The sequence below is a fragment of the Myxocyprinus asiaticus genome, chromosome 10 (genome assembly GCF_019703515.2).
Source record: "Myxocyprinus asiaticus isolate MX2 ecotype Aquarium Trade chromosome 10, UBuf_Myxa_2, whole genome shotgun sequence".
Classification (NCBI taxonomy): domain Eukaryota; kingdom Metazoa; phylum Chordata; class Actinopteri; order Cypriniformes; family Catostomidae; genus Myxocyprinus; species Myxocyprinus asiaticus.
In genome coordinates, this window is record NC_059353.1 from 19,953,825 (window position 1) to 19,973,949 (window position 20,125).

Genomic DNA, 20,125 nt, shown 5'->3' on the forward strand with positions numbered 1-20,125 from the left:
ACTGAAGTCTGAGTGTTCACCTGCTATCCTCAATTGGATCTCTAATCTCCCATCAATCCATTGCAAGGTGAGAAATCTTCCTCACCCATCAGCAACATGTCATGTCACAGAACCAAGACCAGATTGTTGTGACAGTGCTTGACAACCTGAGCTAAATCTTCTTTATCAACTCAGTACAAGGGCTGAAAGGAAGAATAAACCATGTGCCAGATAGTTTTGAATCTGGCACTATGATGAGACTAAATTATTCAGTTGGATTAGTTAACATTAGCAGTTTGTCAATAATTCATTCACCACGAGAAATGTGGTTTCCAGGACAACTTGCATAACATAGCATTAAGTCCCCTTTGGGCACCTCAGATATTTTTAGAAACAGAGCCATATATGCTGGCTTGCACAATTAAAGAGACAGGAGTTTCAAAAACACCTCCAAATATTTAATCTGCAATTGTATCCATTGTTCGTATAAAAAAAATATTTTGGGATAAAAAAAATATGTATCTATAAAACACAAGTAACTGTAAATAAAACCTGATTGCCAGTTCCTTTATGTAGGTCATGTCCTCTTTTACAACTGCGTAAGACCAGAACTAAGATATAGAGGCACAGTTACATCCAACATTTAAAAGTAGTCATATCTCATCTGTGGAAGCAAGTGCACAATGAGATTTCAATGTACTTTCCCACCTCCTCCCCAGCTCCACTTGTCTAGATCTGTTTACGGGGAATTTCATGTTGTCCATTGTGTAGTGGCAGCAGCATGGTTGCATGCTAGGTCTTATACCTATGTAAGTTTTGCAGTAGCAAGTCTCGTACTTATACTGTAAATATTTTTAACTGATATTATACTGGATATCATTTAGCATTATCACTTAAATCATTAGAATGGCCATTATTACAAAGATTCACTTTTAACCTGAAAACAACTGATATTTCTGATGAAAACAGAGTAGCTTCCTCTCCCTTGTTTGTTATTAAAAGTTTTTACAGATTTGTATCTGACGTTGTTTTGATATCAAGACTTGTTATGCTAATCCATTGACAGCCCTGAATGTTTCATTTTAAATCATAATTTCTGTTTCATACATTTACCTAAGCAAAAGCTAAATCTTTCCAAGTACCCCTTGTTGGGAATCACTGGTTTAACCTACTAAGTCCACATTAGTTGGTACTTCTATTAATGACACTCTTGTTCTCTGACACCCAATGCCTGATTAATTTGTTAGACCTTTTGTTAGATAGATCTTCTATCATTGCTTTGGAACACCCTGGAGCACCAGCTTTCTTCTGCTCAGAAAATTCAGTTTTTGCCCACCACACTCCCTCTTTCTACTCGTGATGGTTCCCTCTTTCTTGGCATATGGGCAACTGCTGTGTCGCTTCATTAACTGAAATGTCAGATACAGTCACCCTTATCTCCATTTATTGGTGACAGGATATGCACTTGACAGACGCTTTGGTCCTGCAGAGCCAATCAACTCGCCTTTGCCAGGACTTCTCAAGGTTGAAGCTGTATCATATTCATTTGCTTGCAAAGTTTAAACTGTCATCGTTCGCCATTCCTCAGTTCACAGGCTCAGAACACATCCTGGCTCATTATGCAGACCCGCTAGAGATTGATCTCAGCTCTACTGCACTTAAAGTTAAAGATAAAGCTTTCAATCACCTGTCTCCTCTGCTTTTTCTTGTATCTTTGTCCTCCCTTCTTTTTGGCTTCACAACAGATTGAGGCGAATTATTTTCTTCTAACCCAATCTTTTTGTTGTATGTAGTCTAAGGTTTATGACAATCTTCCTTTCGGCCAGTGATCCATAACTTATTCTTGTAGAAAACTGAGAAACTCAGCAGAGCGAAACTATTTTCTGACAGTAAGTATTGTCAGGGTGTCAAATGTGTGCCTCTTAAACTAAATGACAGCGTGTCCAGTCCCTTGGCTGCTGCCTTCCTGAGCATGACTCACACTTGGTTTTTCCCCCCACAGCACTGAGACTATCTGTGGGTAAGTCTGGTAAATTATCTGTAAATCAAGAGAAAACAACTACACTTATGGCAGCTCAAGGACTAGTCACAGGCTGATCTAAAGGGCCTAATTTTCCTACCACTCAGCAGAATGTGAACCTGTCCTACTTTGATGGATCCAGTTTTAAAGGACATAAAGCACATTCAATACACATTCTACAGTCCACACTATTCTACACAATTTTGTAGTGTAAGTAATGTGTTTACACTGAAAAATGCAACAAGAAGAGTACTATGAGTACCACGGACGATATACTTCTTGAAACCAAATGTTGAGTGTGAAATGTTGTTCACTTTATACACAGCTGTTGTGGCTTGCCCTACATAGCAGAAGGGGCTGGGTTACCTGGCAGCGATGCTGGCCTGACAAAACAAATGTTATAATGGCGAACTACCAAAACTTCTCTGGTAACAACATTTTAGAAAAGTGGGTTAATGCTTTACCATCATCCCACGCTGTGTGCATATATACGTTATTTGAGATATAAGTGTTGGGGTGAGGTTGGCTAACGTGCTAAAGCTAGCAGCAGACACATCAAATACTTTTGAAACGTCACTTTGAAAAATGGCAAATGTTTCTATGTAGTAAAAATGTTTAGTATTCCATTTAAGACGATACTGCACTGAAAACTCAGACACTAGATGGCAGAGTACATAGTGTGTCATTTGAGACACAGCTAACATGGCGCCTACAGCTGTATGGCTGAATTCACTGTGTGTACCATGAGCACATTGACTGACCTGAGAATATTTCAGCAATCTTGACATGTGTCCGGTATTTCTGTCAGCTGTGTAAAATCAGAACTAACGATGCCCGAATCGAGAATGAATCATTCTTTGGAATTGGTTCTTTTCAATGAATTGTCCAAACAGGTTAGCAAAACGGTCTGAATCGATTCGGTCTAGTCCGATTTGTTTGGACTGCACATTCACCGAATCATTTGGAGCATTTTGTCTCTCACTGTAAACATCTCTCATTCAGAAGTTTAAAATTTTTTGTGTTGTATTGTGGTCTGATTAATTACAAAACATCTGTGATGATCATGTCTGTATGAATGTAAGAGCTGCTTTTAACTCATGAAGAACACACGAAAAGCAAAAGCAACCGAGGCAGTGTTTATGATTAATGTTTACATTGTAGTCTGGCAGTGTGAATAAAGTCTGTTCTTCATAATCTTAGTGTTGATTATTGACCAACATTAGTATATACACGTAAAAAATATAATGTAAATTGACATTATAGTACTTTTATTATTATTATTATTATTATTATTATTATTATGTGTTACAATCATGACATACCATAGTCTGGGTGTTATGACTATACATGAATGAACATATATACTGTATTTGATACACAGATAACTGAAATGTCTAAATAAAGAAGAAACATATAAGTGTTATATCTCTGTTCTCCCCTTTCATCGCTGCTTGACTTGGGTGAAATGAAGCCGTGTCACCTGAAAGATAAAACTTTAATGAAAGAAAACAAAGTGCTGGCTAAGTAAACAGCAGTATCACGATTTATAAATAGAAACAAAACTTTTGCTGGCTTTTATCGCATCCCGCGCTGTACAATGTCTGAAAGTAAATTAAATGTTGGTCACAAAGGCAGCGTGATCATACAGTGATGTCACATGTAACAGGTCAATATGCTCCTGCATTACCGTTAATTATTATTATTATTATTATTATTATTATTATTATTATTATTATTTTGGTATATATCATCAGTAGTCTACAAATCTACAAATGAGGTTAGACTGTCCAGAATTTTGATACAAATATTAAAAGGCAAGATGGCATGCTAACTCAAGCAATCCAGACTGATGTAAACAATTAGGAACAGAATGTGTGTTGTACATTCAAAGTTCACTATATTTTCAATCAACACTAGTACAAATGTGCAAGAGAAAGTGAAAAATAATTATAATAAATAGAATACATATTATCAAACAGCCAAGACATGCAACACACTTACAAAATGGGTAAAGGCGGCTGTTGTTTCCGTCATCCATAGGTCTGTATTATTTCACTTACAGTAACAACAAGAGGTATCTACCCGGTTCATATTACCTTGGATGTAGGCTAATGATTAAACAAACTCTGTGGTTCTCTTAAGGCAGAGATAATATATATATATATATATATATATATATATATATATATATATATATATATATATATATTCTCTTTTTAGATTTATTATTTAATACTTCTTGACTACAAATGTTTTTTTTTTTTCAGACTTGCAGTTAAAATGAGGTAGTTTGATTATTCGTTTCCACTGGTGAATGTCCTTTGCCCATATCAGAATGAAATAAGGTTCTCGATGAAACTTGCTGTTAGGTGAAGGATCCAATTTACTTATTAAATCGATCTTTTCTTCATAACACATTAATGAAACATTATAAGTATCCCTACACATTTTTGTTTTTTTCACAGTGTTGTTGTCTCCATCAACAGTGCTGTTTCCATCGCTTTGCGATTGTCCAAGTGAGAGAGATGGATTACGCTCGTTTGCTCTTCCTTGCATTCCCGGATGTCATCCTGCCGCCTGAATTTTTAAACCCGTATTCAACAATCTGAATATTGAGACCTGAATTCCACGACTTGAAATCCACCACTTGAATAATAAAAACTTGAATTTCACAACCTGGATTTTTTGGAGGTGAATTCACACAAAATATTGTAAAATATTTCAAATGAACAGCAAAATTTTTCGATAACATCAAATTACACCCAGTCTTTTTTCAAGATCATGAATTCGGAGGCTTTTTCAAATTCAAGTTCTGGTGATATAAAAATGACGCCATATTTTAGCCAATAGTTACATGAATGCGACACATTAAAAATATATGTTGTGCCCCCAAACATTTATTTAAATAAATGTAAATAATAATAAATAAATAAATAAATTAATTAATTAATTGTACATATATTATATATATATTCATTCATTGACATTAGATTTATGTTGGAAAAACAACAAACTTGATCACTGGAACTTTTACTGCATAACATCATCATCCAATAACAAACAAAAACAAGTTGTTCAGTAACATAGGATCTTCTTAAAGCTTTTGAATAAAGGAGATTTTCTGAAGTGAATACAACAAAAGCTGTAAATAAATTGCAAACATTTAAGGATTGGGTGTTCAACATAGAGCCTACCAGCAAAGCATAAAATTGCAAAACGTGGTGCTCCTATATATTGACCTATAGACGTTCTATGGGCGGTACATTGGCGAGGAGACAATATGCCGTTTTTTAAATGGATGTCTATGAAGGAGATGCTTCAGTGTGCTTTTGTGAGAAAATATCTCATCACTTAAAGAACTGACCGCCAATCTTCAACATGTTTTACACTAAACAGTCCTTTTGGAATGAACTATGTGTGTAGTTTTCTACGATACAATTGCTGATTTTTAAAAGAGAAGACACTGACAACTTTGCGACATGTAGGTCTCAGCTTACGGCTCTCCCAATACATTTGTATTGTACGCAAACGGTGACTTACTGTCGTAACATGCTAGTTGACAGTTACGCTCTCTCCTGTTAAAAGCGCAGAGGTTGTTATTTCAATAAATAATAGAATCTGTGGTTTAACACCTCTTTCCACCCATGCGGGGTTTTTTTACCTCTAGTCTAGTCATTCCATTCATTCGACGTTGCATAGTGAAACTCGTAATTGTGCTACACTCCCTGGCTTTACCAAACGGCTGCTGACGGGTTGTTGGAGGACCGAGAGGAGGAGTAACTGTTGCAGTAACAACATCCTGGATATTGGAGCCTGGCGGCGCACACGGGTATTGAAATAAAGGGGAAAAGAAGACATAAGGGAGGCGATGGTAATTGCAAAGGATTCATTGCACGGTGGCAGGGACATGAACATAAACTTGGCACCTTGTGCTTTCAGATATTAATTTGAGGATTTTTGGTCCATGGACTTGATTTTTCCTGAGGCACCGATAAGGTGATGCGGCAGGACGGGATCGGTCCGCTTCACGGCTGCCAGCTACATGCCTTCACTGGAGGAAAAAAGGCGCAGCACACGTCCATCGCAGGCCGGCTTAATCTTTTATTAAAATAAAGCAGTATGTAGAGAGGACCAACCGCTTCAGCGTTGCGATACACCACGGGTTACTTTCATTACTGAATAGGCTTGTCAGTTTGGCTCGGTTGAGAGACGCTGCCACGGCATCAGGCCTGTACCGAAACACCTTCTGTTTCGCGATATTTACCGTTTCAAACGCATTATGTCGCGAGGAACTTTTAATTCTTTACCATAAACAACTAAAGGTAACGGAAGCGTCTAGTGCTTTCACATGAGTGAATGCACATTGTCTGTGCGCGGTAGCCTAGTTTTTACTTGTTTCGTTTTGTCCTAAGCTGGTGGTGTTGGACCGATAACATTGTGTTGCTAGTTGAAGATAATTAATAAGCCTAACGGGCGGTGAGGGAGGACTCGCTGTTTATCTTGCAGATAACGACTCGACCCAACACGCCTAAATCAAACCGAGGATCATGGATCAGAATGATAAAAAGACCCTCACGGTATGTGTACTCATTTGTTTTGTCAAAACATCTGTATTTGAAAGATAAAGTTAAGGGACTGTTTCTAAATTAAGCTGGTTAATAAGATGCTGTAATGAAGCACGAAAACTTGTACAGGTGTCACACTGTCATGATTACTGCTTAAAGTCTGACAGACACATTTAGCTATATTTAATACTTTTGGTGCACATTCACTACATATATTGTTAAATTATACTATGCTATTATATTCAAGCAAGACCTGACATACGGAACAACAGCAAGAATGTGATATTGCGTTTATTCAATAAATAAATCGGGCATTTTGAACTTTAGGGTGGGCAGTAGGTTCTCGAGGGCAGTTTACACGACAATGTTTTTAACTAAAAATGGAAAACTTTATGCGTTTTGGCTGTTCGTTTACACGACAACGGCGTTTTGGGGCTTAACGCAAACTTTTGAAAACGGGTTTCAAAGTGCAAGTTTTTGAAGACGGATGCCGTTATCGTCTCCGTGTAAACATACAAAAACGCGAATTTGTGGAAACGATGACGTCATGCGCACGCGTATTACGTGTTCAGTCTGTAGGCATGCGCGCGAGACATTCAAAACTACAATGGCGGACTACAGAACTGTTTGTGCTGCTCAAGATTTTGAGTTTATTGACGCTTCTCCAGCAAAGTGTAGATTTACTGCATCACTACTACGACCAGCGATTTTCGTGTAAACGTACTGACTGGAGGTTTACGAAGAAAATATATGGGGGCAAGCCATGCCTAAGGGTACGTTTACACGACAACGATGTACTAAAAACGGAAAGGTTTTTCCTTTGCGTTTTTGAAAAATTTCGCGTACAGACAACATCCTTGTCAAAACGATCCACATTCACACGGATCCGCGAAAACGACTAAAAGCGCTGTATTATGCATGCCAGGCCAGTAGTTGGCGATGTCACTTTATAAAGAAACACTACGCGCCTGCGCACACAAGCATTCTTCCACAGAGCGGTGAATACAAACAATGAAGATGGCGAAAGCATCGAGCAGTTTTGTCTGGACAAAATCTTGAGCATCACAAACACAGTCCTGTAGTCCGCCATTGTAGTTTTGAATGTCTCGCGCACGTGCCTATAGACTGAACACGTATTGCGTGCGCATGACATCATCGTTTTCAAAAACTTGCACTTTGAAACCCGTTTTCAAAAGTTTGTGTTTTCAGGCCCCAAAACGCAGTTGTCGTGTAAACTAACAGCCAAAACCCATGAAGTTTTCCATTTTTAGTTGAAAACATTGTCGTGTAAACGGCCCCTAAGACCCAGCTATGCATTTCTTCTCCACCGGCGAAACAGTTAAAAAATAATCGAAGGCTTCAAGCACACTTTGCTCTCTGAACGGTTCTCCTACTAGTGTTTATTTCGTAAATGAATCAGTGTTTTTGAACAAATAGTTATCATTTACTTCCATTGTTTCATTTACTTCCATTGTTTCGGTAACAAACCAGTTGAGTCATCGATTGAATGACTCACTCGTGACATAAAAGTAGGGCTGTCACTATCGATTATTTTGCAATCAATTTACGTAAGTAAACCTTACGATCATTCCAACAATTAATCGAGTAATAAGAAAATGATTTAAAATCTCTAGTACCATGGGGCTGTTGAATGCTTGATTTTGATTGATTGACAGACGTTCTAAGGTGTGCAATTATTTTTCAGTAAACACACAGCTATGAAGTAGTTCCAGGTCTTGACCGCATAACGGTTCCATATCACTTTGCCAAATTATTTATTTCAAAGAGCCTTTACAGCCATATATATATATTTTATTTATTTATTTATTTTTTTGTGTGGAATAGCTTCTTTTTTTCATTAACTAGTTCAAAGTGATCTACCATTTCAGTTTCTTGTCCATGGACTGGGTCACTTCTGCCTTATTTTCAATTTGTCGATTCGGCAATTTTGTAAAAGAGGAACTTTTCAATCGAGTAATCCGATTAAATCCAGTATTCGTGACAGCCCTACATAAGACATTCATTTGTCGCCCCCTACTGGAGTAAATATGTAATCTCCAGAAATGGTCATTGCACGAATCAGTGTATGCAATCTAAATAATGAATTAAAAGCCCCACCACTATTTGGAAAGCCACTAACATGGAGAACCGAAAGTTAAAACGTCCCCATGCTAAATATCTGTATCAACTTACCTGTGTCTGTAACCTGAACCAAAAGCCCATGTATGTTATTTATTGGTGGTGTGATACTTGGGGAAAAAGACTTGATCATTCCACTCATTAGTTTTGATATCTCGATTCCTCTTTACATCCACATTAAAGGAGCTGTAAGCATTTTTTTCATGAAAAGGTATGCAAAACATGTTCCTACTCCTGAAAAATATTAATAAAATAAGTGTCTCCAGATATCTCACCAATCTCTTTGACAGCACTAGACTAAACAGCAAACAAAAATGTGTCTGTGGGTGCCGCGGTCTTTGACACTTTCTGCCTGTCAATCAATTTACGCATAGTAGCATAGTATTGTAGTTGCAAAAAATGATTGAGGCTTAATGCCATTTTTATGCCACAGTGTTCATAACAGTTGTCAGTTGAGGGCACTATTTTGCTGCTGTTGGTTTTGACAACCGTGATTGTTGGGTGTCGGTCTCAATTAAGCTCAGTTGGTATCTTTGGAGTGCAGGGTTTTGGAAAGAGGGGGCGTGGCTACTCCAAATGCTAATTTTGTGGAAATTCCAGATCAGCTAAAATTGTTACAGCACCTTTAAAGTTTACATTGATGCCCTTTCTGCATCTGATCATAATTACCATGGAAACAGAAGTGCATTTTTGATAACAGGCTTCTGTTGAATACCTCATGATAGTCAGTATCTGAAAATGTCTATCTTTGTTTTCAGAGGAAGAGGAATCAGTTCTTCTGATCTACAGGACAACTTCCGTTTCTACGAGATAAACAGACATGTGGCTGTAAAGCTCGCATTCACCGCAACGAGATAATAGTGTGGCTTACACAAAACAACCTTGACTTTTATCCCATCATATTCAGTTTATTCGCAAAATATGACCACGCCGGCTCTTTTGCCACTCTCGGGACGTAGGATACCGACGCTCTCGCCAGGTGCCTCCTCATTCCCCCACCACAGAGCTACCTTACGGCTCTCGGAGAAGTTCATCCTCCTCCTCATCCTCAGTGCCTTCATCACCTTGTGCTTTGGAGCGTTTTTCTTCCTCCCAGACAATTCCAAACATAAGCGCTTTGACTTTGGTTTGGAGGATGTGTTGATACCGCACATTGAGTCAGAGAAGGAGGCGAGGCATGGCAGCAGACAGGGCATACATGGTGTGGGTGCACACGATGAGAATCAGCACAGGTGAGAGATCAGAGATGGGTTCATATCCTCAACACGCCTCATGTTTGTAGTTTTGTGCGTACAGTGAAATGCAGCTCAAAGAAAGCTGAACAAACTCAGGATTTCAGGATTAGTTTTAGTTTGACAAAACCAACCAAATCCAATCAGGCTTCATTATGGTTAAGTGGTATCAAGACGCTGGTTATTAACTTTCTTTATCAACTTGAGTTTGATCCTGAGTTTGATTAGTTTCCGAGCGCGTTCACATAATTGGATGACGTTTGCACCGAACAGCCTTTTGCATGCAACATGGAAACAGCGCGATTTACTTGTCCACTGAAGATAATTATGAAAATGATGAAGAATTTAAATCCATTTACACAGCATTAACAAACACTGCTGCTGCCATGAGAGCTTGAGAGGACTACTTGGAAAACAAATTCTGAATGTGATAAAAATGTGAAAATAGCTGATATATCAATTTGTAAGTCAAGGGTCTCCAACAGGGGGTCTGCAAATTATTGTTTGATCCACCATTGGTATTTGTAATAATCAATCACTCACTTGCACACGAGTGACAGTGAAAGAGAAGAGAATGAATTTTAGTCTATCCACATGTTGAAGTCCTTCACAGCAGCATGCCAAATCTTAAAGTGTGACTAAACAGCGCTAGTCAGTAGAAGCATGCAGCCTGGACAAACCCTTCACATGACCACCGGTCATCACGAGCTGCTCAGTGCGTGACACACATCAGGTTTAGCAGCGCTGCAGTGGAGGGTCGCGCGAGTAAACGCGTCTGCTTTGCGTTGGTCACGCTGTGCGGTTGAGCAGATGACAGCCTACAGTTGTTTTTTTTGTTTTTTATTATTAGTTGCTTTTTACTTTCAGAACAATAGCTTACTTGCCTGGTGTAAATAAATAGTTACCACTGAGATTATCAAGCTTGCATACACTGTCCTGCTGACTCAAAGGAATAGTTCACCCAAAAATGAAAATTTACTGATAATTTATTCACCCTCAGGCCATTCAAGATGTATCTGAGTTTCTTTCTTCATCAAAACAGAATTTAAGACTTTTAGGATTTCATTTCAGGCCACCTCCTTTAAAAAATGCAAGTGAATGTACTCCAAAATTTGACGGTCCAAAATGCATATTTAGGGTGCATCAAAATAATCCACACGACTCCAGTTGACAAATAAAGTTCTTCTGAACGCAAACGATTGATTATTTTGAGAAACAAAACAATACTTTCATACTTTTTAACTACAAATGTTCGCTTCCGTACATCTCTGTGACGCGCGCTCATGAAAGGGATGATGTAAGCTCGTTGGTAAGGTCACGTGTCAGGTGGAGGAGGCAGGAAGCGCGTCATTGTTTACAAGAGAAATTTGCACAGACCAAGCCATTCACAAACCAAAACAATATAAAATAAAAATAAAAAAATCATTTCCAAATAATAATAAAAAACATTACTGCAGTAAATAACCATCCTTTATTTCAGAGCAATGCCGTTGCATTATCTACTTGTGCTTTTTCTTTAGCAGAAATATATAGGCTATATGACTGTCAGGAATTCACGCCACACAAGTTGTAGTTAGTGAAACCAAGTGTGAGAGCATTTACTGAGATTCACAGGATTTACAGGGTTTACACAGTGAGATCAATCGTACAGGTGATATTACACAGAAGAGAAGCTTCACAAACTGAAGAACAGGTAACAGGCGAAACATCAGGGTAAGCACTAAACGGATATCGACGAAGATCAAGAGCAAATACAGACAGGTATATAAACACTGCATGAGAGCAGCGTGGTCAAACTAGAGTCCTTTTTGTGAGACTTGACAGTGAAGTGGCGTGAAGGTTATTTATGCAGGCACTGACTGATATCCAGGTTCAGTGCGATAAGCCAGAGCTTCAATTGCTCATGATCATGTGTAGGCAATCGATGAAAAGTTAATATTTATCCCAGCGTGCATTTACTTTGGGGTTTCTGAAGGTTGAAGCATCCAGGATACACACACCAAATGACCATTTTGAACAATACACTTATACAAATACAGATCTACAGCAAAGACAATTTAACTTTTGTACAGCGTTCCCTCTCGTAAACAATGATAGTATATAAGTATTGTTTTGTTTCTAAAAAAATAATCAATTGTTTGTGTTCAGAAGAGCTTTTTGTCGACTGGAATCGTGTGGATTATTGTGATGCACCCTAAATATGCATTTTGGACCGTCAAAAAATAGAGTACATTCACTTGCATTGTTTAAAGGAGGAGGCCTGAAATGAAATCCTAAAAGTCTTAAATTCTGTTTTGATGAAGAAAGAAACTCATAACATCTTGGATGGCCTGAGGGTGAGTAAATTATCAGCAAATCTTCATTTTTGGGTGAACTATTCCTTTAACGTTCCACACTAATAAGACGGTGACTCTGAAATCAACATAATATAAGTCATACATTAAGTCATTGTTTTCCTCATTACACATTTTTACTCTTATAATTTGAAATATATATAAAATCGATCACTTACATGAGATGAAGATTCCCTAGCACAGGGATTAACAAGGAAAATTAAAAATGTTGCAGACCCCTGCTGTCTCTGCTGAAAAGACCAGCTAAAACCAGCCAAAATGGTCAGTTAGGTGGTATCAGAGGGGGTTTAAACACTGTTTAGCTGATCAGGCTGGGAGACCAGCTAGCCTCCCAGCTTAAACCAGTTTGGCCAGGCTAACCAGCTAAGACCAGCCTGACCAACTAAAAAAAGTGTTCAAAACCCCTTTAAAACTAGCCTGACCAGCTACTTTATGAAACAATTCAAGTGTCTTTAAATAAAATGCCAGGCTGTCAAATCTATTTTTCGCAAATAAATTATCATAAAAAGGTAATTTTCTGAATTTCTAAAATTGTTTCTTTGAATGGAACATTACCTGCCCCGGAGCAGGTTAGCTGTTTAGCATATATGTTACTATGGCGATGAACCCCGATGGAAACCTACCCACCTTACTGGTACCGCAAATTCAGAGTTTGCTCAAAATGAGTTTAAATGTATCTAGCTAGCCACTTAATTCTACTTTGTGAGGGCCACATCCGGCATACTATATATTTACTCTTTCTGCATACTTCATTCTGAAAACAAACTGGTGAAAGGCTTATGACAATATGCTGAATCAACTGCTCATCATGGTTTTAAAAATGGCCTCTTTTACAAACAATTAAACTGCATGCTACTCAAGTAGCTATGAAGTTTAGATTTACTTTAGTCTGATCATTCAAATCCATGGCATGTACTTTACTGCAAGGTCGTCCCTTGAATTTACAGGACCCAGGGCAAAGTACTCTTCTTGTTTTCCACATAGTTGTAAGGATGCAGTGTCTGTTAAAACTATTAAAATCACCATGCATTTTTGAATTACTTGATGTTGTAAATACCAGTAGTTAATACACATACCACTTGGTATTTTGTGGAAATTTTAAGGGGAAAAAGCCTCAAATGTACTTGTCAGGTCAAGCAAATATAAAAGTGTGAGCTATGTGAACAGGCTAGATTGCTGGTTCTTTTGATAAAGGCCCTCTGACAGAGTGTTTTGAAAAGCTTTATCATGTCAGTGAATTTAGATTCAGAGCCTAAAATCTTTTGGAATTTATTATTTTTTCAATTGAGGCATAAAGTTATGACGCCTTCCAACACAGTCTCGAAAAAGCATATGTTAATAGTGAAGCAGAGAACTGCAACACTCCTACACATAAACAGACCCTCTCTTTTCTATTTCAGAAAATAGAGAGAGATTGCTCTCTTTTGTGTGTACTGGTTCTGTTTTCTCATTCTGTGATTGATGTTTTCTTCGTTTGCTTTTTTCCAAGCAAAACTCCTAAACTTTTAAAGGCTTTTCTTAGCTCCTGAGCCAGTTGTAGTCACACAGTCAGTGGTTAAGCTATCTATGTTTCTTCAGCTGTGGACAACAATTCATTGAGTGTTTAAGTGAACTTCAGTGGGGGAAAAAGGCATTATATGCTTCTATATCACTACAGAGACCACTAATGGCACTTTTCCACCTCACGTTATGGTTCGACTCGACTCTGCTTGCTTTACTTTTCTGAGCTTGCTTTTCCACTGCAGTTTAGTGCAGCCTCAACGTGGGTGGGATTATAGGCTGATCGTCATAGTTGCTCTGCCTCTACTGCCGTGACATCATCTTAAACGCGACACAAACACACAACAAAGGAGCAACGGAGGATATCGAAGGAATTGTGTTCTTGATTCTTGGCATGTGGCTGTTTTTTCACAGCAAGACGACAAACTTTGTTTCAAAAAAGACTGACGGCATCAAGACAAAATACCGCTAAAAAAAACAGGAGAGTTTGGGAAATCATACACCAAAGCGCAGACAAGGACATCACTGTGTTGGCTCAAAAACGACGCATGAGGGTAAGCTAACCTGCCATAGATTCTCTCACCAATCCTTGATCTGCAGGGTTTTGACGTCACATTTAGTATCGGCTCGGCTCACTTGGAACCTTGACTGAGGTGGTACTAAAAAAAGTACCAGGTACTATCCACAGTGGAGAACCCCCAAAAAGCGAGTCGAGCCGTACCGTGCAGTGGAAAAGCCCTATAAGTGTTGTTTCTGCCATCCCCATTGAGCTCCGTCTTGTACTGTCTTGAAGGAATATTCCTGGTTCAATACAAGTTAAGCTCAATTAACAGAATTTGTGGCTTAACGTTGATTTAATACAAAAAATAATTTCAACTTGGCCCTCTCTTTCTTTAAAAAATAAGGTTATGGTGAGGCACTTACAATGGAAGTGAAGGGGGCAAATATGTAGCTAAACATTAAAACTCTCAGTTTCGAAAGTATAGGCACAAGACTTTAAAAATATGTATGTTAACAGGGCTCAACGCTAAGAATTTTTTCTACTAGCCTGGTTGGGCCACTGCTTCAGATTTTTACTGGTCCTGCCAAAATTTTCACTGGCCCCAACACAAAAATGACAAATAGCTGTTTTTACCATCATGGCTTTAAAAAATATGTTTGAAGATAAATATTTTTTACATATCTATGTTTTTAATACGATGTCCCCCAGGGGCCTGGGTAGCTCAGTGAGTAAAGACACTGACTACCACTGCAAGTTCGAATCCAGGGCGTGCTGAGTGACTCCAGCCAGGTCTCCTAAGCAACCAAATTGGCCCAGTTGCTAGGGAGGGGGAGAGTCACATGGGGTAACCTCTTTGTGGTCGCTATAATGTGTGGTTCTCGCTCTCGGTGGGGCGTGTGGTGAGTTGTGCGTGGATGCCGTGGAGAATAGCATGGGCCTCCTCACGCGTTACGTCTCCGCAGTAACGCGCTCAACAAGCCACGTGATAAGATGCGCGGATTGATGGTCTCAGATGTGGAGGCAACTGAGATTCGTCCTCCTCCACCCAGATTGAGGCACTACGCCACCACGAGGACTTACAGCACATTGGGAATTGGGCATTCCAAATTGGGGAGAAAAAAATACTAAATACAATGTCCACTAAAATTGAATCACATTTATAATTTGCAAGATATGATTTATGGCTTGTGTAATCCCATATATGCGCTTTACAGATATAAATTCATAAATACATCATATTAACCTCAGCCGTCCTTCCATTTACACATGTGTTTTTAAGCCAAGAGTTCTGTGGAGGAGATGATGGGTTTTCGGTCACTCGTTTAGTCATGCTGTCATGCAACATTTGCCCATGTGTAGTGTTATTATTATTATTATTATTATTATTATTATTATTAATAACTTAATTATTATTCACTGAGTTAGGTTTTTTGGCTGAGAGAACAGACTTGCTACTAAATCGGTTGTGATGTGTAATATACAGTAGGTAGATATCAGGCCTAATCTGTGAATTAACAATGTGTATATAACATGAAATCAGACAATCCAAACAAGACCAACACTGACTGATATACAAAGAACAAAAATACCTGTACGGTCCAGAAATTAGACATGTAACACGTGTTTTATGAGGATGATATGAAGTAGACTGTTTCAAATATTCATCTTCACCCTGCAGCTGAACAGCTCTGATAATAATAGCTTAATAGCCATAGTGACCTTGCTTCTTTTCATATCAAACGGCATTATCATGTCGAATTAATATTTATGGTTTGAAACATTACCTAATGAAATGTATACTTACATTTTGGATATTGAGCAGCTTGTGATTTCCAGACACGTGTATAACTGGGGTTTAACAAAGTTTATTACGTCTCATTCGGCGCTTCATCTCTAAAGGCGAATTAACAAGAGAAAATGTGTTTGTCTTTTTTACAGTGGGAATAAAACTAGCGCTCTGTCCCTTTACGAGAGCACATGCATGTTAAACAGTCTACACTGCACGGAGAGAGATGACGAAGAGACATGGATTTTCAGTCCTATAGAAAGAAACTGTTGATTTCTTGTGTTCCAATGTGTGGATTACAAATTTTCACCGACATGTAAAAACGAAAAATGTGGGGATTTTGCGCACTGTGAACACGGAATGTGCAGGGATACTTAAAGTGTTGCACAAGACGTTAAATCCCACTACTGAATTTATTAAGTGGTTTTTTTTTTCCTGCTATTTTCTACATATTGTTAATAGCTGCTGCTAAGACACTTGGAAAAGAGCGAGGACAGTGCTAGGAGAGTGCGCTCTGTGTCTGCACGATCTTGTGCGTGCACGTGACTGTGCCTTGGCACATCCAGTATATTATGCATTTGCGCGTCTTTGCGAGATATATATACTCTCGTTCGCTCCTCGGTTAGAAGACTTTGTTCGCTCCGTGTAATTTTTGTGCTCTCTCACTTGTTGTTTGCTTGCACTAATGTTATAAATGCAGCACTGGCGCAATTGGGCAAGTGACAGTTCTAGCAACTGGCCAGAATCTTTCTCACACTGGCCCCGGGCCATCAGGCAGTCTTTATTGTCGAGCCTTCTAACATAATTTTAGTGTGATAAAACCACTTATTTCCTTTCTGTGATAAGTTGTATCCAAATTTAACAACTTCATTGCCAATATGAGATAACACCATAAACCCTAAAATTATCCTAAAAACAACAATTTGAACCACTTTAAAGCTCAAATAATTCACAGAATTATTAATTTAAGTACTTTTATAAAATTATTTGTTCCACATTTCTGCGCTTAAACCCTCCAAAAATTGGCCACATTCACTTCCATTGTAAGTGCCTCACTGTAACCTTGAATTTTGCTTAAAGGGAAAAAGGAGGGGTGTGTCAAAATATTTTCAACTTTATGCCACAAATGCTGTCAACTGAGCTTAACTTGTATTGAACCCAGAATATTCCTTTAAGAACCAAACAATGGCTTACTGGGGCACTGTATGCTGTGATGTGGTGGTGATTTTTATTTATTTATTTATTTATTTTATTGGTTATTTTTAATACTTGGAAGAAGGGCAAAGTGTGGGAATAGCATTAGGCTGAATAATGCAATTTTCATGTGATGTGATGGAAGTTGATGTGAGAATGCAGAAATGGTTTTCCGAGTATGTTTCTACTTCAGTAAAACACAGCAAGACAGAGATATATTTAAAATTTCTTAAAGGAATAGCTCACCCCAAAATGAAAATTCTGTTGTTAGTTGATCACGCTTATGTCATTCCAAACCCATATGACTTTCTGTCCTATATTTTAAAGAATGTCATGATCATTGATTTACACACTATAGCAGTTATTAGTGACACACTTAAAAAAGCACTGTAAAGTGATTTAAAAGTAGTCCATATGACTTCGTAATTTTCCAGGTCTTCTGAATTCCATCATATTCTAGTCTCCCAAATTATATATGGCGGCATGTCAATAGCATCATGATATGTGTCATGATATCAAAACGTTTGGTCATGAGACATGCAACAACCTTTAAGGTTTGATGTTCTTGACATGTTGCCATATTTAATTTGGGCTCAATAAACATGAGTTGATCAATGATTTGATTTGATTCGTTTTTAGGTGAACTATTACTTTAACCATTTCACTTTTACCAATGATTGATAATTTTGGATGTACAATAGTAATAACAAATGGGAACAACAACAGGAACTGAAACTGGGCAGCACCATTGGTGTTATAATCAGGCTTAGGTGGAATGTGGTCTTTTCTCACATTTTCTGGGCTGATTTTTGGGGAAAATCTGTGAAATTCTGCGGAATGGGTGACATGGAACAATGTGTTAATTCGAGGTGAGTATACCATGTTCTTATTAGTAGCTGGAAGCATAATCAAATTAACCAAGATTGATAAACACACCAGGCGTGTGGGAAGTGTTGAACATTGTGAATTATAGGTGTACAAATTCTGCAGAAATCTGAGAATTTTGTGTGGACCTGGTTATAAATCAGCCTATTAATCATCTCAATAACCAGTAGAGGTTTTTTTTCCCCTGACCCTGAGCTCTTTTAGATGATGGCAATAGTTTTAGTGATGGCTTTTTCCTCTGTTTGGCTTTTTCCCATAAGCCCACTGAGCAGAGTCTAGCTAATGAAATGTTAACTTGTTGATATTTTAAATTTTATGGGACTGTCATCTCAAAGGAAGAGTTGAAATGCAATCAGACATATGAAATGCAGTGTGTGTGTGCGCACACGCAAGCAAGAGAAAAGGAGAATGCGATGGACTGCTTCGTTAAATTTTTTTTTTTTAACTTCAAAACTGGTGTTTTGTGTTGCTCTACTACTGAAGGGAGGGATCAGGAAAACTTGGGTAGGGCTTGTTTGCCTGGTAGTAGCCATGCTGGCAGTGGATCTCCCAGTATCATCAACCTGTTTGTTACCTTTTACTTGTCTTGGACATGATATAGTACGTTACTTGTGGCCTAAGTTAAAAAGACCACCTGAAGTCTCTATGGACCTGTTTCCACCTGGTATTAAGATGCGTTTTTGATGATCTGATCACATGTGGTCAGGTGAGACACATTGCTGTTTATACCTGGTCGTTTAAATGCATCTCCTGTGACCACTTGTATTTGGATTGGTGTCTCTGTTTCATTCGACATACATCAATCACTATGTCAGTGTTTTACTGCATGATATTAAAACATAACAATGTCAGAAAAGACACAGCATGAAAAAAACGGTGCGCTGTTTCTCCCAAGCCAGGGCTCCAGACTAAAAAAATGACTTCAGAGCCACATTGCTGTTTTGACTTCAAATGACATTGGCTCATTAACTGAAACATTAAGGAGCCAAATGGCTGTTTTTAGTTGCCAAATCATATAATTGCTTGATTTAGATAGAAAGCAGAAGGAAGACAGCTGATAACCCATTAATCGGAGTATATAAACAGTATAGTTGAGAAGATACGTAAGTTAGCATTCCATTTTTGTCTCATCAATTTTCACACCCCTTTTATAATTTTTACAAATATAAAAGATAATTTATTTTTATTTAGTACTGCCCTTCAGAATCTACATAAGCAGATATTTGCATAAAGCATAGTATGCATTAGGGCTGGGTATCGATACAGATTTCCCGATTCGATTCCAGTTCACAAGCTTTAGATTTGATATAGAGTATTTTTCAGTTATAAAATTATTTCATATGAAATAAATTCTCTCCCAGCTAATTCTGTGAATTATTATTATTATTATTATTATTATTTTTCTCCTCTTTTTCTCCCCAATTTAGAATGCCCAATTCCCAATATGCTCCAAGTCCTTGTGGTGGCATAGTGACTCAGTCTGGGTGGTGGAGGAAGAATCTCAGTTGCCTCCTAAAACCGTCAATCCGCGCATTTTATCATGTGGCTTGTTGAGCGCGTTACTGCGGAGACATAGCACGTGTGGAGGCTTCATGCTATTCTCCGCGGCATCCACGCACAGCTCACCATGCACCCAACCGAGAGCAAACCACATTATAGCGACCACGAGGAAGTTACCCCTTGTGACTCTACCCTCCCTAGCAACTGGGCCAATTTGGTTGCTTAGGAGACCTGGCTTGAGTCAATCAGCACGCCCTGGATTCGAACTCGCGACTCCAGGGGTGGTAGTCAGCGTCTTTACTCACTGAGCTACCCAGTCCCCAATTCTGTGAATTATTCAGGGGACCCTCTAACTTAGTTTTTCATCATTTTGATCACATTTTAGCTTTTTAAAAATGAACAAATCAATGTATTTAATCAATACATATAATATTATATTGCATATATTATATTTTGTTAAATTGTATTT

General features: G+C 38.3%; 1 protein-coding gene across 2 annotated transcripts in view; it reads left to right on the forward strand.

The window, feature by feature from the left end:
- Positions 1 to 5,797: 5,797 nt before the first annotated feature.
- The window catches only part of LOC127446773 (mannosyl-oligosaccharide 1,2-alpha-mannosidase IB), a 146,281-nt gene continuing 131,953 nt past the window's right edge, over positions 5,798 to 20,125 (forward strand). Inside the window, exons 1-2 of one of the 2 annotated variants that reach the window (XM_051707965.1) lie at positions 5,798 to 6,576; positions 9,462 to 9,935. In XM_051707965.1, the coding sequence (XP_051563925.1) occupies positions 9,625 to 9,935 (311 nt within the window). In that variant the 5' untranslated portion in view covers positions 5,798 to 6,576; positions 9,462 to 9,624. Of the gene's footprint in view, positions 6,577 to 9,461; positions 9,936 to 14,324; positions 14,344 to 20,125 lie in introns of those variants that run through there. The other variant, XM_051707968.1, reaches the window with a different exon arrangement.